At 39.8% G+C, this 22,088-nt stretch overlaps 1 protein-coding gene across 1 annotated transcript; it reads left to right on the top strand.

Moving 5' to 3' along the window:
• The first annotated feature begins 750 nt into the window (after positions 1–750).
• On the top strand, positions 751–17,299 carry tbca (tubulin cofactor a). Its single transcript, XM_030743421.1, has 4 exons — positions 751–1,062; positions 10,369–10,474; positions 14,129–14,215; positions 16,917–17,299. The coding sequence occupies exons 1-4, from the start codon at positions 1,010–1,012 to the stop codon at positions 16,995–16,997; spliced, it is 327 nt and encodes a 108-aa protein (XP_030599281.1). The 5' UTR covers positions 751–1,009; the 3' UTR covers positions 16,998–17,299.
• Positions 17,300–22,088: the final 4,789 nt, after the last annotated feature.

Below are 22,088 nucleotides of genomic sequence, written 5' to 3'. Positions count from 1 at the left end.
GCCTCACCTGGTTATCAAACTGCTGGTCAATTAATTTAACCTCTGAAAATGGGGGCGCTGTGTATAAAAATAACTAATTATTGATTTAAAAAAATTTTTTTTTGTAAAACCCATTGAATTAAAGTTGAAAGCTTGCACTTCAATCACATATTGATTGTTTGATTTACAATCCACTGTGGTGGCCACAGAGGCAAAACTCCAAAAACTGTCTGAATCATTATAGAGGGCACTGCATTTCTGCATTAGAAATGCAGATGGTAATTGTTTAAATTTCATATTTTAGTTGCATATGGAGAAGTTCATGTGTATTTACCGTTAATTGGTGTTAGTACAACCAAACTCTTTGGCCCCTTTTAGTGCATAAGATGCACTAAAAGTGCATGCTGACTTGCGAGCTTTCATATTCGTTACTCTGTGTACCTGTGCTGTGAATGCCTTCATTCATTGATTAATTCTCTTCAAGGCCGCAGGCCTGCTTACATCCAGACACAGCAAAGCTGTTTTACTTTCCACAGTTTTATATTATTATTATTATTAATTAATTAATTAATTAATTAATTTATTTCTTTCTTTTAGAAAAAGAAATGGCAGCATGTCCTCAAATTCTCCCTTTCTTGGCAATCCTACTTAATCCCTATCAATCATAAGGCAACTAACAGATGTAGCTCCTACTGGATTAGATAGTCACCATCTTGAATTACCAAAGTGTTGACGTCCACAAAGTGACGCTGACAGATATCCTCATTGTCCTACCAAGGGTATCTCAGCTGTTGTTTACCACCAGATTTTGTGGGGAAACAACTATTTTCGGTTTATCTGGTTGTAATTTTAAGTGGGGGAAATGTAAAAGCACCAGACTAACACTGTCTGTCATTCAGACCCGAAAACTCGACAGTGATCTACTCTAACGATCGATCTATCTGCCAGCAGCTTATCAGCCTGACTTCCACCTGCACAGCGTTGACACCGTTAGCTAGCTACAGCACGATTTACCAAGCAACACTACATCATGGCAGATCCAAGGATACGGCAAATCAAGATTAAAACTGGTATTGTTAAAAGGTAAGGCTGGCTCTTCGTTTCACTTAACATGGATTTAGTATGCCATGCAAGCTACTTACAGAAGATAAGGTTAGGCGCTAACTAAGTTAGCCGGGCGGCGAGGCCGGCTCGACGAAAACATAAGCCGCACGTCGAACTGTGTTTCCCGCGACGTTCTAACTTTACTGCGATGTTGGGGCACGGCCTATAGCCAAGGGTTTGAATGATAAGCAGGTGTGTTCTGTTTGGAGCGGCCCTGTCGTTTGACTATCTAACTAATACCTACCGTGTAGGGGCTGCAGCTCACGGCACCTTCACACATAGCACTGTGTGATGATAATTTTGTAACTGAACTCAGAGCGATGGTCGACTGATGCTAACTGTTAGCTAGGTAACTAACACACTGCTCACCAAATAGTTTCCATTTCTAAGCTGCATTTTCAAACTGCCAAGTACTCTAGTTAACTGAGTCTTTCGCACGTCCGTTCATAAAATGAACGTTATCATAACATTAATTTAAATAGCTATAATTTAATGCTTTTTGTGATTTCTGCAAATCCATTAGTGGAAGGAAACGGCACTCTGGGACACATTAAATGCATGATGTAAGTGTAACTCTTCTGGATTATATGCAAAAATTATCACTCTGTCAATCTAATAAGGCCTGGTCCTACGTACATAACCGACATGCACCTCAAGAAATGTAACTACACATCCACAAAGACTGTGATTACTGCCTAGGCGTCAGAGGTGCTTTCCAGTTACGTACGCTGGCCACTCACTTAACAAGCAGGAGCAGCATTTAGCGGTTAGCATTAGCTTGCAAATTAGCCACACCATGTGGGCGTGAGAGTTTCAGGTTTAATTCATATGATTTGAGCAGCATTTGACGCCTGCTATGAAATATGTTAGCAAAAAAACAGCTCCCGCAGTAGATTACACATTCACCTTGGTCAATATTTACTCTTTTCATTTCGTACTGAGCCATTGATGTTTTTGAGTTGATTCCAGTTGGTTGAGAGTTTTTATCACTTTTAAATAGGTATTTACTGTTATTATGTCATGTATTAAAGTATATTAGTCACACACACACAGACAGAATACGTGAACACTGAATACGTTAAGGTTACTGGGGTTACTGTGGGGGGAATATTTAAAAGTCTGAGTACTCTGAAGTTCCATCCTGAAGAAGCAGAAGCAGCAGTGCTCCATGCTCCATCCTCTTTTATTCTGGTTACCATGGCAAAACTATTTAGGTTTTGTTTCCCCTTGTTCCCTGTGCACAATTTGTTCTTCTGCACCACAAATGTGTATGTATAAAGATTTCTATTTCCTTAGATTTCAATACATGTGACCAATCTCCAGGAGGAGTGAGACAAAAAGAAACTGTTCTCTCTTGCATATGTTTTTTTTTCTTCCAATTTTATTTATGTAAATTCAGTTTAAAACAGCAATTTCCCCAAGTCTCTATAATACTGCAGAGTCCCAGCAGTATTCTAGAGAAGCCCAACAATCCAACAGTCCTGTGTGTTGTTCCTCAGCCAACACACAGGACAACAGCTCTGGCTCCAGAACGAACTTTTTAAGGAGCTTCTGTTTCAGTTAGAAAATTGCAGATTGAAATATCTCCTCGGAAACATCTGGGAACAAGCATGTGGGCAGTATTTTCTTCCTCTCTCCTTCTTTGCTTCTTCTTTCTTTTTTCTTCTTTCATCTGAGAGAGAGGCCAAGGGTTTACTCCTAGAGAGCTTCATTTTTCTTATTTCATCTGAGAGAGAGGCCAAGGGTGTACTCCTAGAGAGCTTTGTTTTTCTTTTTCTTATTTCATCTGAGAGAGAGGATAAGGCTGTACTCCTAGAGAGCTCCTGTGTCTCAGAGGCATTTCTCTCAGTCACAGAGGTGGGTTGGTCTGCCGTCTTCTGCTGAATTTTAATCAGGGACTTTGCCAAATCTTGCTCAGGATATGGTGACTGAGATTTTCCTAGGTTTGATATGAAGACCTCATGGTCATTATTTTCTGCCTTTCTACTTCCCTTCTTATTTCTGTTTTTTCTTTTTCTTTTTTGTTCTTTGCACTTCTGAATTTCAACTGTCTGACAAGCCAAGGATGTATTCCTAGAGAGCTCCTGTGTCTCAGAGACATTTCTCTCAGAGGTGGTTTGTTCAGCCATGTTCTGAGTTTCTCTCAGTTGTTCAGAGCCTCTGGGCTCAGGAAGATCCTCATCTAAGTCGGATTTAGTTGGATGAGATTCTAGTGCTGATAACTCAGAGGCATTTCCCTCAGTCGCAGAGGTGGTTTGTTCAGCCATGTTCTGAGTTTCTCCCAGTTGTTCCAAGCCTCTGGGCTCAGGAAGATCCTCATCTAAGTCGGATTTAGTTGGATGAGATTCTAGTGCTGATAACTCAGAGGTATTTCCCTCAGTCTCAGAGGTGGTTTGTTCAGCCATGTTCTGAGTTTCTCCCAGTTGTTCAGAGCCTCTGGGCTCAGGAAGATCCTCATCTAAGTCGGATTTAGTTGGATGAGATTCTAGTGCTGATAACTCAGAGGCATTTCCCTCAGTCGCAGAGGTGGTTTGTTCAGCCATGTTCAGAGTTTCTCCCAGTTGTTCCAAGCCTCTGGGCTCAGGAAGATCCTCATGTAAGTCGGATTTAGTTGGATGAGATTCTAGTGCTGATAACTCAGAGGCATTTCACTCAGTCGCAGAGGTGGTTTGTTCAGCCATGTTCAGAGTTTCTCCCAGTTGTTCCAAGCCTCTGGGCTCAGGAAGATCCTCATGTAAGTCGGATTTAGTTGGATGAGTTTTTAGCGCTGATAACTCAGAGGCATTTCTCTCAGTCGCTGAGGTGAGTTGTTCAGCTGCATTCTGCTGAATTTCAGTCTGGGACTCCAAACCCTCCGTAGGATCTGGTGACTGAGATTGTTCCAGCTGTGATCTGATGAACTCTCCAGTTTTTTTGAAAACCCAGGGAAGTATGTGATGTGTCAAAAGTAAGATCATCTTTGTGTATCAAGCAATTCCAGATTATATTACACTAAATTTACAATCGAATTCTTTGGTTACACTTTACAAGACTGCGCCGTGTAAAACAGGAAAGATTTTGTGTATGTATCTTCAAAGGTTCTGGAAGGATTTAAGATCAAAGGATACCAAATCAAGGCCCTTCTGAGATGAGATCCTTTGATCTTAATATGGAACTTCTCAGATGGCATCACTGTTTAGTTTTGAATTGTAGTGACATTCCAGAAGTCTGTGACATTACCAGGTATACTTAAACAGATCTAAACATTGTTACCATTGTTTTCTTTTAAATAACAGCTGCTTCAATTGGAAAACAAACTGTGAGTTTAAAATCCACTGACTGTGTTATAGCATAGACCTGTGACCCCCCCCCCCCCCCCCCCCAAAACAAAACAAAACAAAACAAAAACAAAAGAAAACACCCAAGCAAACAAAACATAAAATATGTAAGTACATTCTCCATTTGTGATTTCTGAAGTTATTTGCTGACTATTATGTATGGAAGTCACTCGACTTGTGTTGTGTGTTTATAACGTAACATTAGCATTTTACTACTAGTGATTGCCTTTATACCACTGAAATTATAATGGAGTCAGTTTGGAAAGATTATATTTCTGAACCAAACTTTTAAGTTTCATTAACTTTTATTTTTGTAGAGTGCATATTCCCATATATTCCAGTGGCTTTTTGTTGAGGAACCAGAATACTGCAGCCTTTTAAATGAGGGCTTTGAGATGTGTTTTCAGCTTACTAAAAAACAGAGTGAAGCCAAATTCTAAGCTGATTTAAGTCTCACAATTGTACTTAGTTGCACAAGTGGCTCAGGAGGCGCTGCACTTAAAACATGCTCCTGACTGCTTCTCAATAAAAGCAATGCATCATTCTCGATGCTTTTACTGTAAAAAGCAGCAAGCGCATGTTCTCATTTAATACCATCTGCTTCCTCTCTCATACTCACGTTGCCCTTAAGGAGCACTTTGAACCCGGCTTTTTAGCTGGTTCGTCAAAATGGATTCTTCCTTAGATGCAGGGAGGCATGAAAAACACTTTTTGTAGTCCGAAAATGAAAACATTAATAGCTAAGATTGCAAACAAAATGATGAATTGGTTTCTAGGCGTGTTTGGTGATCACGAGAGAGAAGTGTTTAACAGTTAAATAGTAAATAAAATATATGTAAGCACCACTAAACAGTTCTTGGTGCAGTGCAACCAAGACATAGCCAGTTTATAAGTTACACATTTCTTAAACAGATATCCTCTATTAATAAGCTTAGCCTCGTTAAAGCCTTTAATGTAGAGTTTTTGTTTGGGCTTGGTTTAGAGAAATGTTTGTGGTGCTGTTAAATTACGTTGCTGAGCACTGATGAATAGCCAATATCTTTTTAATATTTGAGAATCAGTGAGGGCAGGCTAGAATAGAATCACCTTTCAAATGCAGTTTCTATAAAAATGGAATGTTGTATTTTTCATAAAGAGCTGCTACGGATGTTCCTGGTTCCTCAGAAAACATACAAAACTAAATGAATGAAGGTAAATAAAACCAATATTTAGTGTGTATCTTAGGAGCTATATGAAAATGTTAATCAAGGAGGGAGTGTTTCTCCTCTTTGATCCAGTAACTGCTGTTGTACATTTAATAAAATAATAGAATAAATAATAGATTTAACTGACTAGTATGTCTGGCACCAACCAGCAAAGCCATCAATGTTTAAACATCTAGTTGGCTGGTTGCACACATCCCCACTTACTACAGACATCTTGTATTGTGTTCTCCACTGGTTTTCACTGTTTTCCAGAGCTGATTATGAATGTATTCCATCTTGATTCTTTCTCTCTTCTAAGATTTAAAAAAAAAAAAACTTTTAACAACACCTAAAACTAAACAAATGCACTGAAAAAACGTGTAAATTCTGTCTGCAGGGAAATGCTGTTGGTTTATAAGGGTTCAGTTCCTGCTTCACTTTTAGATAGATTTGATAGGGGATGAAACATGGGCTTTTTGATGTAGGACCTGCAAACTCATTAACTAGTCTAAGCTGTCCTACTGATAGAGTTAGCATCTATTCTGAGCTTGGCTCCACATTTGTACAATGGCCAAATTTACCATGCTGGAACAGAAAATATTGTAGACATTATGAGGTTTCTTGAGATAATGGGCTCAGCGTAGTTGTCTGTGGGATGGTCTGAGTGTATCTCTCGTCAATCAGGCAGACCTCTAATTCCCTCCTGTCAGTGCTGTTTGTGTAATGCACTATCGATTTCATTTTGATGAGGGTCAGATTACAGGCGGCTCCCTGGTGGTAATGATGGAGGCTGGATTTCCCAGAGAGGATAATGTCACAAAGTGTCCAGGAGTGGTCACTGTAGGAAAAACAACAGTGCAAGTGTACAGTATTTTATCAGCCAGTAGTACCATGCCCTATTCCTCTACAGAGGGTTTTAAGTTGAGTATATCATTTGCACAGAAGACAGGAGATATTATATCTCACTCCCTCTAGACCAAAAGTACTACCTTGACATGAACCTGTAATCAAGCTGTTAGGTTAACGTGTACAGTATCATTGCTTTCTGTCTGTTGATAACCTCATGTCCCTCCCTTTATTTTTGTGTGTATATATATATATATACACAAAAATATATATTTTTATTATATATATATATATATATATATATATATATATATATATATATATATATATATATATATATATATATATATATATATATATATATAAATAAATAAATAAATAAATAAATAAATAAATAAAAATAAATAAATAAATAAATATGGGTTTAGAGGAAACCTGCGTGCTCTTTTAGCCAGCCCTATTTCCAGTGGCTTCTGCACATTCCAGTCAGTGCCTTTCTGCCCTAGCGACGCGGATGCCCTTAATAAAATGACAACAGTAATTTGCCTTTGTCATTCCGGTCCCAGCGCAGACTACATCGCGGCTCAAAAATACAGTGCTAGAGAAGGCGACCGAATGTGTGTGTCGGCTGGCTTCTAATTCCCTTTTTTTTTTTTTTTTTCTATTTTCCACAGAGCTGCCTTTTCCATTAAGCCTGAGGTGGCAGGTCTATTTAAAACCAGCCGCGACCCCACCCCTCATTCGCACAGCGCTCCAAGTCTGGGAGAAATAAGAAATTAACATCAGGACTGGAAAGGGGAGGAATGGACATTTTGTTATTAGACTGTCCTTCAGTTTTATTCAAATTCTTTCAGCCCCCCCTCCATCGTTTCTCCTCTCTTTGCCACCTTCTTTGACTCGTAACAGGTGACATAACTCATTCTACATCAAGCATGAGAGTGGAAGACAGGATCTGCTATTGCATATGGTGCCTGTTTAAAAGCTTCCTGATGGAACTGTATTAGAATGAGTGGTAATTGATGTAAAATATGACAGAGTGCTGTTGGCTTCCTTGGCTAAGCAAAGAGCAGTGCAACGCACAGGGAAGGGTCTCCAGTAATGTGACTGACTAATGAAGGATTACTCACTTACACACACACACAGCTGATTTTATGAAAAATGAAATTTGTGTTGTCATTCCCAGCAGCGGGTGCAGGCGGAAAAAGACTGTTAGTTGGAAATCATTATCAATAGCTATATTTTCAGACTCCATTATGCCAATCAGAGTCGGAATCTATTTAAGAGATTTAGTTCCATTTGGCCCGTAATTGATAAATAATCAAAATTTATCAATGTACTCAAGCCTATTTTCACTAATAATCAAGAAAAAGAGGCCCATTTACCACCTGACTCGGTCCAAATTAGGGATTGAATTGATGATCAATTAATGTCTGAAAAGGACTAGTAGCTTCTGGGTGTGTGTGTGTGTGTGTGTGTGTGTGTGTGTGTGTGTGTGTGTGTGCGCGCGCGCGCATACATGTGTACGTGTGTGTGTGTGTGTGTGTGTGTGTGTGTGTGTGTGTGTGTGTGTGTGTTGAAGACGATAAAGGAGCCAGATAATCATGTTGATAAGGTGTGAGCTGGATGACATTATGCAGGTAACACTGATTTTTCTCTGTCTCTCTCTGTGACATGCTAACACTGAAAACATGTTACTGTGCATATTTCAAATGTGTACTCATAACGATGCATTCAAACTCAAGTTGAGAGTATTCACATTATTAGTTTGATATGAAAATGATCTTTAGATGCATTCAGGACAGAGAGCAGGATTAACGCTCCCTGCTTCCTGTGTGGTCTTGTTTGCTCTTTATATTCGCTGATTTGAAAATTGCCCAAATTCGCCTTCCATGGGCTACATTTTCTAAAGCCTGTATTACAAGACTGGAGATCAACCAAGATTAGTTGACATCCTGGTGGTTTTAAGCATTTTAGATGTAATCTGCACTTCTCAAATTAGCTATCCAGTTAACTTCCTGTTTCTATTAGCCTTTTTCCCTATGGATGTAAAGGAAAGGAACCAGCCAAATGCAGTTTCACGTGTTCAGATGATATTCCTGGGATCAGGAATCAGGCAGTAGTTACATTAGGCAAAATCATTTATTGCTGTAAGCTATATTAACTGTGATTTGTGGCGCTCACATAGGCTATATTACCTTTTCTTCATGTTGGGAGTGACCCGCCACAGCAGCTTTACCTGCACCTACATATCTCAGCTAGATTGATAAAATATTTGATGTTTACAAAGTAAAATTTGATCAGTTTTTTTGGCAAGTCTCCCAGTAGTGGAATTTGCTATTTTTGTTCTGTGTGACTAAGTGGAATATATCTATTTTTTTTTTCTTTTTGTATGAGCAGGACAAACTAAAAATGTGAACTTTGTGTTCTGAACAGTTCTAATGAGCGTGTGAGCTCTCCACTATGGATGAGGTATTCTGGCAGTTACAGTCGCCCAGTTTTTGATAGTTCTGTATCACAAATTAAAGATTAATGACAAATGCCTTTATAATTTCTGTCACATAGCTTTATTTAATGAGTTTAGAATTTCTGATTGCAAATATTTAATCATAAATTTTAAGGTAATTTAAATTACTGCTCTCAGCCCACCACAGGCCCCACTTGTTAATCAATGCTCGAGAATATTTCCTCTTTTCCTCATATTCTTTCATCCTGTCTTTGGTCCACATACTAGCAAAATACATATAATTATTTTTGCATAATTTTTTTTTTGAGTTTATTTTCACATTTTGTATTGTTGTTATACTTTATGCTAAACTTATGATGATGTTGCATTCTGTTTCTTTGTCATCAAATGAGAAAGAAATATTTATTTATTTATTTTTTTTACAGAAGGGCATATCCTGTCATTTAAATAAGGTCAGAAACTTTATTGCCATTGTAGGCATGTGGATAGAATGAGATTGGAAAAATATAGTACACATAATGCACCTAGTCAGAGAGCCTAGAGTCGCTGTGTTTGTACGCGCCACCAAAAATCATTAATTTAGAGCCCCCCCAACCCATGAACATCAGCTACCACCCTCTAAAAGTTTTCTTCTGAAAGGTTTTAAAAACCCCAGAAACAGTATAAATTAGCTGCTGCTCACCAACAAACATAAGACTGGTGAACACTGTGAACTTTGGATCAGCTGAAGAGCCTGAAATTTATCCCATGAGTGGCTAGAGACCAAAAACAAAGCTGAAAGAAATCAAAAAATAGAGTGGACAGATTTCCAAATCTGACTCCAAATGAAGGATAATCTGCTTTGTAATCGCTATTTTTTTTTAGGGGGAGTTGATACTTGATCTTAAAATACATTTTTGTTTATCAAATGGCCAAAAATGTTAAAAAAGTGCGTGCACTTGTGCTAACTAAAGAAACAAAGACTCATGTAAACCCTTCCAAGGTCTTTCTCCCCATTATTTTTGAGGCTCAGATCTGCTACCTAATGAAAACAAAATCTGCTCTCCGGTTTAAATTTAGTGTAAAGTGTTGCTCTCTTCCAGAAATAAAATGTCTTTCATGTAAGCGTATCCTATTTTTAGTCACCGTTAGATCACTGTATAAATGATAAGTTGGATTTCAAAGCATTATTTAAGGCTGATCTCCACTTCAGAGCAGCGAGGAGGAGTGATGTGTTTGCTGGGTGTTATTGAGGTGTGTGTCTTGGCATCCTGTGGGAGATGATCTCACTGTGTCCTCCTCAGTCACAAGAGTGTTGCAGAGAATGAGGATAGATGGCCCCGTCTGTAAAAAGTGACCATCACAGCCTGCTTTTCTTGGTTCAGCCTATATTATCTGTCTGAGAGGCCGTGCGCTTATGTTTTTATGTTTGATGGAACAGCACTGTATGGCTGCCTTTAACTGTGTCTTTCCCTGTCTTCGTGTTTCTCTGCAGGCTGGCCAAGGAGGAGATTGCGTACATAACCGAAGCGAAGCAGCAGGAAGAGAAGATTGAGCGCCTGAAAACGGAGGCGGCAGATGATTATGTTATCAAGAAGCAGGTACGTTTTGCTTCTTTGATGCTGCGCAGCAATTATGTGTCTTAATTTGAAACTCTTTGAAGTATTCATTTATCACCACCTTTTCCTTCTGTTGGTCTCAGCCAGTAAGCGAGGGAGGGGTTATGCTCTCACATAGTTAGGGAGTGAATTGTGTCTCGATAATTTCAGTAGCCCTTCGTTCATGTAATGAGGTCAGTCCACAGTGATAATGAAGAATTAGGTTTTGAGAGGAGAATCATTAGTGATTTTGTAATTTGCTTGATTCAGATGTAATTATATCATGTTACTTTAAAAGAGTTTGATAATTACTGACACATGCTGGTAATTTAGTGTCCCTAGCAGATCACTGGCCCATATCCTGCTCTCCATTCTCAGTGTGCCTGCATCCCTCCGTCTTTTGTCTGTACTGTGTGAATCTTTTCTTACACCAACATGTTTCTTATGTGTTTTAAAATGTTCAAATTCATAATACTACAATAATAATTAAGTTAACTAGGAAAAAGCCGCCCTATGGGCAGTTTTTGCCACATCTATGGAGCATTTTTGCTTCGCTCATGTTCGGCACAGACATGCATGGTTAATTTATTTTGTAATTCTGAATATCTTCATTATGCCTCTGTATATAGTCAGATTGGTTGTTTATAAACATCAGAAATGAGGATTATCCAGGGTTAACAACTTGTGATTGTGAAACCGCACACTGAGCTTGTCAGTCAGATGCACCCCTCGCTCGTCACATACAGTTTCAAAATGCCGAGATGGTCACAGTGAAAACATTTTATCTTGAAGCTTCAGAAAGGGGCGTAAACCAGTGGCTAACATCATGGTGGCTACGTTCATCTTTTATATGGTAACAAGTGAACTGGAAATACATCAGAGTAACAGAGGCTTGTTTTGTGTTGATCATGATCCAGTCGCGATCAAGTGATCAGACCTGTGGTAAAATATATATACTGAATATAATTTCTTTGAGAATTGCTGCACTAATTGCATTAGTAGCCAGGAGCCTCTGGTGGTCCTGTGAATCTTCCTCTAGCGTCCACCATTAATTCTGACAGAAATAACAACTACTGAACTCACTGGTGAACTTGGGTACAGACATTTGTGTTCCTCTTAGGAAGAATTTTCTCCTACAGCCAGTCATTACTTTGTTAATGAGTGATTAACGTACAAATGTGTGTTTATTCAGTTCAGTCAGTTGGTGGTACACAACTCGTTAACGCTCCAGATAGTGCCCTCGTAACATGCTAAACGTTACAAAACTACTAGCATAGCTCTAGTAAAGTCTTCTTCACCCTGTAGTTTTTGTTGTTGTTTTTTGAATGATGTACATGATGTATTTCACAGCACTTACAAAAAGGTCTGTAGTAGTTTTTCTACCTTGAGCTAGCATTCGTTGTCATTTTTTCCAGTTAAATGAGTAAGTATGAGGCGGGATCAAAAAGTTCAGAAGTGCCACTTGTTAAAACAGCAGCAATAAAACCCCCAAATTTGGCAAATCTTCCTTTTCTAGGTTTTCTCCTTGTGCATTGCTTTTAACATTCTTGCTATGTTTAGATGGCAACCTGGAAGTCTCGTTCTGACCTCTTCCATGTGCACATTTACTATTTTTACCACAGGAAGGTCCATGTGCAGAGCACAGATACCTGCCTCTTTGTCAAACTGGACCAGCTCTCATGACAAGGGTCATCTCTGCTGATGAGAACCAAGTTTAAAGATAAAACTGAAAACCCAAGAAGTCGTTTTAATTTAAAGAGGTTTTAGTGTCAAAGTCAGACGGAGCATTTTTTAAATTTGGCATATAACTCTGTCTGAAGTCTGGCGAATGGCACTTTGCAGTGAACCTGACTCTTGCTCACCACCAGCACTGGTTGCCAAATTTGGCTTTTTGCTATTTTCTTTTCCCTAAAATCAAATTGAAGTTGCGGGGCCGCTGTTTAAACATAATGGGGGAGCTCTAGTGTGTATTGCAGATGTTAAAGTGATCAGAATGGGAATCGGATATTCTGCTTGCTTAATAAATGAGCAGATGAGACTTAAGAAACTTTGCAATCACATCTTTGATTACAAGTACAGACAGATTTCAGTTATGCCTCAAAACCATATAAACAAATAACCACCTGCTTTGTACTAAAAAATTAAGAAAATAGCAAAATAATGTAAAACAGTGTGTGCTGAATTATGGGTTCCTTGTGTCCCTTATTTATTAATCTTAATGTCGCTAGACTAGCCAGGGGGTTAGTTAATTTAAAATGTTAAATGAATTTCTGAATTTGATGTAAATTCTGAGAATTAGCTCATAGCTTCTCCTGACGTCTTTGCTTCAGAGAAGAATATTGGAGAATATCCAAATTTTCAGCGTCACCAGTGATAAAAATAAATAGTGTGAAAAATGATAGTGAGAAATGATTCAGATACTTAGAGGTTGTGAGTATGAGCCTAATGAGAAAATGCCCAAATATGAGTTTTACCTATTATGGTATTTTATGGTCAGCTTACAGAAGATTGTTGGAAGAGGAGGTGGGTTTTCATATAACTGTCCTTTTATTTGGGCCGCTGTTCACCGATGCAGATCCAAACTTGATTCAGGCAGGGAGGAACTGAACCACAGACATCACATCTGATTATGTTTACGGCTAACATTAAAATTCAGTCTGTGTATTGTTTTGTTTTGTTCATTCATGGAGTGGCAGCTCAGGCTGAGCAGCAGGCTTGGTTGGTGTTAAATGGGGAGATTTGGGAGGCCAGATGGATTATGGTTGGAGATGAGAGGTCTGAGGCAGGATGGATTAGAGGTTTTTATTTTAATGGAATCAATACGCTGTAAGTGTCATCTTTATCCTGTGCTGATGGGATCATTCCACTGCACCGGGAGGGCACCGTGACTTTTCTCTGTTTCAGCACTCTTTTGCTTACTCCAGCTCAACTTGTCACATCTAGATGGCAGCCAACTTGACAAGCTGTCCACCATTTTTCGGTATGTCAGTTTAGGCACTTGGATGAACTTGTACGTGACCAGGCAGGCAGACTGTTAGTGTGCACAGCCGTGTAATGTACATGCGTGCAACTGCGTCCATGTTTTGACTTTTCCAGCTCGACACAAGCCTAGGCGAGGAAGCATCTGTCATGAGTGACTGTGTCTGACAGCGTTAGCGAGCTCCTCTCCGCTCTTTAGGGTGCCAGCTGGGGGAATTCCACATTAGCCGCGGCTGTGAAAGTACCCCAGGCTGTAACACAGTTACACTACAGGTGTAGTAATACCTCTTTACGCCTGATCACAATGCTCTCGGCTCATTCATCCAGGTGTGGAGCCAGATCGAGGTGGTCCCCTGCTGCCCTAACTCCCGGCCCGATCAATAACTCAATAACATTTTTCATACTGCCAGCTTGTTGAGCGATGTTAACCACAGCAGAGTGCATGAGGGACACCCTGCACGTCACTGTCAGGAATAAGGATACAGCGAAATCCAGCCAGTGAATACACTTTGTCTAGCTGTTCAAATTAATGTTCCAATCTCGGAAAATACACATTCAATAATGTGTTGACTTTTGTGAAGACCTGTAATGAAAAATGGTAATGGAAGCAGTGGGAGGGTGTTTTTTTTTATTAATGGAGGCTGTGATGGCACTGATGCGGTCTCTGTGTGGTTTCAGACGGAGGTGTTGCAGGAGTCCAGAATGATGATCCCAGACTGTCACCGCCGGCTGGCCGTAGCACACGCAGATCTGCTTCAGGTGCTAGTAAGTAACACCATGAGGTGAACACAATCTTCATGAAACAACAGGACGCAACTGTACTAATTAATAATTCAGTTGGACTTCTGATATTTCATGGCCTTCTTGAAAAGAATTTCATGGTGCGTATGTTTGTGGGTATGAAAACACTAGTTCCATTTTAAATTTGGACACAGAACAAAATTGGCTGCTCAGTGAAATCGAGTTATTTGTCTTTCAGTCTTTTTTTCTATTGTATGAATCAGAATAGCTTCAGGAAGCTGAGAACCAACTAATTGTGCATAGATTTTGAAAAGTAGTTTCATAGTAAAGCTGCATTAAATTTGCATTAATTAATCTTTTTTTTTTTTTTAGCCATCATGGTTCTGAAAAACATTGTAATAGTTTGAAAGACAGGCAGGCTCATACTTTTGCTTTACAGACTTATTATAGCATTACTATTAGCAAATTACTATCCTTTTTCACATCCAGCAGACATGAGCCAGCATGATCATCAGCAGAGTTATGTTTGGGAACAGCTTCCTGTGGGGGTTAATTTCACTAAAACAGAACAAAGTGATAAGCAATAAAGAAACCCTGAGATCTGTTTTGATGAGTTTGGATTTCAGTTTAATGTCAGAATTCTTTAAAAAGTTGTCCTACACAGCGAGACCAGAACCTAACAAAAGAAAAAAACAATAATACAGCAAAATAGTGTTGGGTCATGGTTGCTGTCTTGATAATAAGCTTTCTTTTAATGCAGTACAATAAATACGGGAGCATATTGGAGTGTTTACTGTCACAAATATTCTTGGTCATTGTCTCACAATACCTGTGAAAACCTGCAAGTATTGTCGACTGATATTGGCGATTGAAATGGTGGAATTTACACATCCTTCCGTAACTATTGGTCATTATACTATTTACAGGAAGATACTCGAGTTACACTCAAACTGTTTTCTCACTGCAGCCAGTTGAGGCAGCTGGTTGGCCTCAATCTTAATCTCGTACTCACATTGTATTCTTAGTAAGGTTGTGCTGATGAGCAATGATCTTGGGAATCTGGAATCACTGTTTGCAAGGGAAAAATGAGTATTCCCTGACTGGTTGTGAGTGGCTGTTGAAATGAACTGCTAAGCCCCAGTCTCGCAGGCCTAAAGACTGATTAGTGACACCATGGTAACCACAGGCTGCTAGGGAAAAAGGTGTATTCCCGAGCAATTGGTGAGTGGTTGCTGGAGATTGCTGGCAGTTGCTAGGTGAAATTGGTTGCTTATGATTGTTTCAGTCACTAGCAGAATGCCTCTGTCGCCCATAGTTTGCGTGAGAGATGCTGACCTGTCTGCAAACACTAATTAGCCATCGATCCAGAAACGGAGTAAAAGTTGTGCCTTTTGAAACGTGTTGGTTTCACTGCTAAGGCACAGCTTTGACTTTAAAGGCGACTAGTCATCATTTTTAGTTTGTGTTGCACTTTTTCAATTTTCACTACCGCTCTGTGGTTAGTTAGCAAGTGTTTGCAGACAAGTTGGCAACTTCCAAGCAAGCGACAGCAGCAGTGTGCTAGTGACCAAAAGGAATCACACGGTTTTTGGTGCAGCGTCTTGCAGCGACCGGTTTCACCTAGCAGCCAGCAACCACTTGCCAACCAGTTGGGGAATGCACATTTTCCGCTAGTGACCTGAGGTTACTGGATGTCACAGATCGGTCTCTAGGCCTGTGTGGGTGAGGCCTAGCAGGCATCACTTGGCTACTGCTCTGTGTCCGTGTGGCCTGTCAGTCAAAGTGGCTGCACATCTAACTCCAGGATCCAGAATGATTAGTTATTAAAAACAGAAGCCAAACCCATTTTTTTTGTACCAGGCTTTAAACATCCTTTTTAATGCTGTAAAGCTAGACATCTTAACATGTGAGACTGTGAAGACAGACTCACTTTTCAAGCCAGCCCTTTGAAGAAAAAGATGCATTTTTTTTTTTTTGTACTTGCGCATTGGCTTAATGTTTCAGCCTCGAAGGTTGCTGCTTTCTAAAAATTAAAATTTTATTTGTGGAAGCATAGATCTCAGTGAGAAGATATTTCAGTGTTGAATCAGGTAGACCCGAAAGTATTTACTTGGTACCTAAATGTGTATTTTTTTTAAAAAAAATTATTATTTTCAATGAACTGAACATTTGAATGAGCTCAAGTACCACACTTTGCACTTATTTCGGTGTATCTGTACAGCTCCAGAGCGTGCCAAACCCTCCAGGACTTAAGTTGATATGGTGAGAGGCAAACATAAGCATGAATGTCTCAGGGTCATCGAAATTAATGCAGAGCAACAGTCAGACAGCTGGAGGTGTGAGTCACCCACATGGGAGCTGAATGCTAGGCAGAGGGAGCTAACCTGAAATTAGCAACATTGTCCCCTTCTCTGTAACACATCCTCCCTTCTTTCTTCCCTTTAGACAGGCATATGCATGCTCATCACAGGTCATTAGAAGTGCTGTCACTGTGGTGACTACAAGAGGAACTCAAACACGCTTCAGTGCCAGTTTTAGCTCAGTTCAACCCTTTCTGGCTAAATTTGGTTCCTAATCTTAAGGCACATCCTGAAATACGTCCTCGAGAATGGTTTTATAAAGACAGCAGACCTGTATGTCTTGTGGAGACAGTTGTAAGTCCTTCTTTTGAAGTATAGTAGATGGTGCTAAAACAAAACCTGTATGTATGTTTGTGTGTTTTCAGGAAACCGAAGAGGATTTGGCTGAATCAGAGGAGTACAAAGAGGCTAGAAGCGTATTGGACTCAGTGAAGCTTGAAGGATGATTTCTGATGCATTTCTGTTCTCACTGTGAGATTCACTTGCTTAAATGTCCATTCCTTTCGTCAGGCCTGGTTTGGAGCCGTGGAGGCCGACTGAATCCATTCAGAGTCTTTTCTTGATGTAATTATTTCTTTTCTTTACCGCTAACGTGCCACCACATTTTGCTCATGCTTCACCTGTATGGAAAAAAAAAAAAAAATCTCACAATAACATGATAAACCATTCAGTTTATTACAGTAGAGGAGTGGAGTGTTTTCTTTAAGTGTTGTTTGTTATACTAATGCACCGTTCAGACTTGATGAAACCTACGAGTCAGCTGTTGTTTCTGCTGTAAAATGGTACAGACCACTGTTGGAAGGTTTTACTGCTCTTGTATAATTTGAGTGAATTTCACATCACACTGAGGCCGCAGGATTTTAATTGGCTCTTACGTTTGATCATCGTATACCGCAGAACCTTTACTTATAGCCACAATTAATGCGTGTTTGTTTTTGCATATGTTTGTGATTTGTTTAGTAACTAAAATGAGAGAAAATTTTGTTTTTAATAATCCAAAATCCAGAAATATCCACTTTATAAAAATATTTGAATGCATCTGAGAAACTGACATTAAATCTGCCTTTTTTTTCCTTAAAGTGTGGCTTTAAATTAAGAAATAATGCACTACTTATCTTTCTGATCAGCTAATACTATTGTTCCTGTTAACAGCAGTGAAATGGATTGTGTCTTGATACCTACAATAAAGACCAGAGCACTTTGGTAACCCTGTCAGTCATATGACAAATCTTAGTTAGAGCCATGAATGACAAAACAGGCCTGCCTAATGTCCCCTCTGCAGTTACATTATTACCCAAATGGCCTAAAATAACGACACCTTATATTAAGGCTGAGGGAGTCCTTCCTAAATAGTCATACTAATAAATGAACTCAATTGCCAGACAAATTAAGGTTACATTTGACTTGATCCTTATTTTACAGATTTCGATAATTATCGGGATCACCCCAAAGTCTCATTACCGCCCTAATGAGGCGCTGCTACTCCGTGACATCTACCCCGCTCCATCTCGTTAAGGAAATCGCTCTTCAATGCTGATTATTTTATTTGGAGGTATAATTATATTTCTTTCGGATAAATCACGGGCCTAATCGAGTCCGTGCAGAGGGCAGCGGCGCTAATTGAGGCATGAGATGCGGCGGCGGGGCGCTTCACCTGCGGGTTTGTGTGACCGGAGGACCCACGCAGGCTGCTGCTGACAGCTTGGAACATGCCGTGGCTGCATGAGAAGTGTTCAGGGTCCAGTGATGTGAAGAGGAACAGCACAACATTGAGGAAACTCCCCTAGGTCCTGCATTCATGTGGACGGAAATACGCGTATAATGTGCCTATAAAAGCATTAATTAGATGTATTAATATTGATGCATCAAAAGGAGGAGTTGATGAAGCGGTTTTCTTGCTGTTGAGTTAATCTAGTGAAACACATTTTAATTTACATGTTTTATACACATGTTAATTTGTAGTAATTGTCAAATTGAGTCCAAAGAAGCAGACGACAAACTTTTCATTCCAGATGCTGAAGAAGCGCAATATTACAAATTAAATAAACGAGATTTTTTTCTTTTCTTTTTTGGTTTTTACAAAAGGTGTGTTGGGAAGTTCGCCTCTCACAAAAAACAATAACTGGTCCTCTTTCCTCCCAGAGTCACGTGACTTGGCAGGAAATCCAGTAAAGTCTGAAGAACTGAAGAAGAAAGGAAAAAATTCCCCTGTACTCTGTATTTTAAGTATCTATAATCAATTATGGAGTATTTTAACACTATTGTACCCTGCACTGTAGCCAGAAGTATCTATTTGGTAACTATGCGTTGCTGTAGAGTATTATTAAAGATCCAATTCGTGTATAAAATTGTTAGCATGCGCTCTAATGCAACCCTAAACATTCAGATTGTATATATACATTGACTACAGAGTGCTGATATTAGCTGAAGGAAATGTTTGAAAGTAGGAAATTGTGTAATACACGTATGTTTTGTGTAAAATAAACGCAAAAGAAATTAGACATTTGACGCGGAAGTTGTAAACCATCACAGGTCAGAGAGTCTCCATCAGTGCTTTTTCTGCTTTTGAAGTTTGTCTGCATCAAACTTTTGGCTGACGCGGAGCGCAGCGCTCTGGTTGCAGCTGAGTTGCAGCATCAGCTGCAGCTGTTCCTCTGCTCCTCGTCACAGTATAACTTATTACTCCAAATACCCCAGACAGCCACCAAATCAGCTGCGTGAGACGAGAATCTCATTTGTTAAACTCGTGCGGGTGGAAGATCGTTTTGCTCCTCAGAAATCTCTAATTGAGTGAATACAGACTGGAAACGCAAAGCAGAGGGAGAGCTGGAGAGGAAGAAAGCGGCCCGGGCCTCGGTTTGGTAAAGCCTGCACTGTAAACCAGGAGGTCACGGGTTCAATCCTGGTCTGCCATCAAAAGTACCCCTATCAGCAACAACAGCAACGCGCTTGGGCCCACACCACATCCAGCAGTGTTACATTTTTATTTTCAACCCCCCCCCCCCCCCCCCCCCCCCAGTTTTATTAAAAGTCACTCCTCATCTCCACAGTGCGTGAAAATGTCTACTTTCCACTCAGATGCGCCGCATTAACTTCCAGGGGGCCGGATTTGTTTGTTTGTCTATTTTTATTTACATCATGGATAAGATTGATGCGAGAATCTTAGTGGAATCTACAAGAGGAGAGACGCAGTAATAACTGTGCCCAGGTCACTTGCTTACCCTAATTAACCCACAGCAACACACACACACACACACAACTGCGCGCGCACACAGACTCTATTGACACTATTAGGTGGAAAGTTGCATATAAATTAAATACACTATCACATTAAATTAGATGCTGATAATAACTGTTGTAAGAAATTCTTCACTACATTGAAAATATTCAACATTTTTAATTTTTATATACAGCCAAAACATTACATGCAATCTAAAGGAATTAAAACAGTTAAACAGCCAATATTCCCTGTATTTATGTTAAATAATAATAAAACACGTAACACCCATAAAACAACTTTGTCGCCCCCTTTTTCTTCCTACATAAAACGATTATTATTTTTGGAGCATCTTAGGCCCATATTCAGCACAAATATCTCATGCTGCTCGACATGTCATCATCATCACCTCTCTGGTTGTCTCGACCTGCTGAAACTAGAGGACTCATTCGCTTGTGTTTGTACAGCTATAAAAACGTGAGGCTATTGAAAAGTCGTGAAAACGAAGCGCACAATCCATCATCCCGGAACGCGCTGATTTGATCCTCGCAGCTTTGGGCGCGCCAGGAAAAGTTCCCTAAAGGAAAAAAAACACTCTCAAGTTTTGTAGTTGCTCGTTAATGTGATTAGTAATGACACAAAACCCCATTTGTTAAAAAAAAAACAAACAAAAAAATCTGTTGTGTGTCAGCGTAAAAACGAATGAACACTTTGAATTGAATGCTCCATCTTTAAAAACCTCCCAAAGTCTACCTCAAGCCACAGCCTTGATTTAAAAAAAAAAAAAAAAAAACGGAGAGGCGAGAAACATCTCCAAGCGCGCCTCGTGTTCTTTTTCCCCTCCTTTGTTGAAAGACGCGACACGAATCTCCTCCACATCCCAAACAGACTCCCGCACGCGACTCCTCTCCATCCGTCCACCCACCCACCCATCCCTCCCAGTGTGTCACCCGTGCCACCAGATTGCAGACAAATAAAAGACGAGCGGAGGCAACTGAAGCCTGGACGGACGAAGAAAAGAGCCCAAACGAGCCCCGGGTTCACGCTCGGACGCCTCCTTTGTGACACTTTATTTCCCTGCACATAATAAATAAACCTGCTCTCTCAAAACGTCCCGACATCTGTCTGAAGAATGTCTGATTTATTTATTTATTTTTAGTCCCGTAAATATAACGGACTGCTGTGTGCGTGTGTGCGTGGCAAAAAACAAACAAACAAAAAAGCCGGTGTGCTAATGGTGGTTTACTGACAAAGAGAGTTTTGAGTAATTTAAAAAAAAAAAAAAAAAAGCTTTTTCTTATCACTTGAACATAATTTAGACAGATGGTTTTAAAACGCAAAAACAAAAAAACAAAACAAAACAAAAACAAACAAACAAACAAACAAAAGCCCCAAAAAACCGTAGCAGGAAGGAAACTGGCCTCCCCCAAGTGCTGGAAACATGATTATGTGGTTGCCCGTGTTGTCTGACTATCTGTTCAGGTGTCAGGTTATCCACAGCCTTTCGGGTATATTAGGCTGATTGTGTCATCCTCAGTTCACTGTTCGCTGAATTAATTTGCTCACACATCATTTAGACCCAGTCCCTCCCTTCTTGACAGTTGGAACTATAGGAAATTACCTCTAATTTATAGTGCTTTTATTTGAAAGTGTTCACACATGACGCCTATTACATAAACGTTTAGGCCTCGGAAACGAGCCTGGTCACAAATAAACTTCGTTGTTTCCAGCACTGGGAAATCAAAAATGTCTGACCTCCAAGAAGCATTTAGTGTCGTAAATAGTTGGACAATATCATCAAGCGGACTAAAAAAAAAAAAGAAAAATGGAATAACAAAAGAAGGAGCAGCGTTAATAAACGCAGCTTGGTGTTATAGACTCGTAGTTGTATCTCTTTATGTGGTTCTTCCTAATACGAATAATAATTCTTGTCCGAGTGGCGCGCTATAAAAACAAGCGCAGCGCAGCATGCGCAATTAAACAAATATTGTGGCGATCCAACATTTCTTGAGCGGGTCGAAGCTTTCGCTCAGATATTAAATCAGGTTATTTTATTGGATGTAATTTGGGGGGAGAAATCAAAGCCAATTACAGGAATGAGGAGGAATGAACTTGTGGATGTGAGAGGATGGAGGAAGAGAAGGAGGAGGAGGTGGAGTGGGTGCTCGGGTCTCGGGCTAAAGCTGACATACCTCAGGCTTCAACTCTGATTGGTCCTCGTTTGGAGAAGCTCAAGGGTTCATTCCGTTGTTAAGCGCCTCCCCATTTCGCTAAACTACATTATAATGCAACGAACCTCCCTTTTAACCACAAACCGAAT

Source organism: Archocentrus centrarchus, chromosome 12, assembly GCF_007364275.1.
Source record: "Archocentrus centrarchus isolate MPI-CPG fArcCen1 chromosome 12, fArcCen1, whole genome shotgun sequence".
Classification (NCBI taxonomy): domain Eukaryota; kingdom Metazoa; phylum Chordata; class Actinopteri; order Cichliformes; family Cichlidae; genus Archocentrus; species Archocentrus centrarchus.
The sequence above is the reverse complement of the archived record's forward strand: the minus strand, read 5'-3'. Positions and strand labels throughout refer to the sequence as shown.

What these genes read in the sequence shown, in the direction of transcription:
- tbca (XM_030743421.1), top strand. Translation starts at nt 1,010, where the DNA reads ATGGCAGATCCAAGGATACGGCAAATCAAGATTAAAACTGGTATTGTT. An exon ending in AAAACTGGTATTGTTAAAAG is followed by an intron (nt 1,063 to 10,368) that starts GTAAGGCTGGCT and finishes GTTTCTCTGCAG; the next exon opens with GCTGGCCAAGGAGGAGATTG. An exon ending in CAGATCTGCTTCAGGTGCTA is followed by an intron (nt 14,216 to 16,916) that starts GTAAGTAACACC and finishes GTGTGTTTTCAG; the next exon opens with GAAACCGAAGAGGATTTGGC.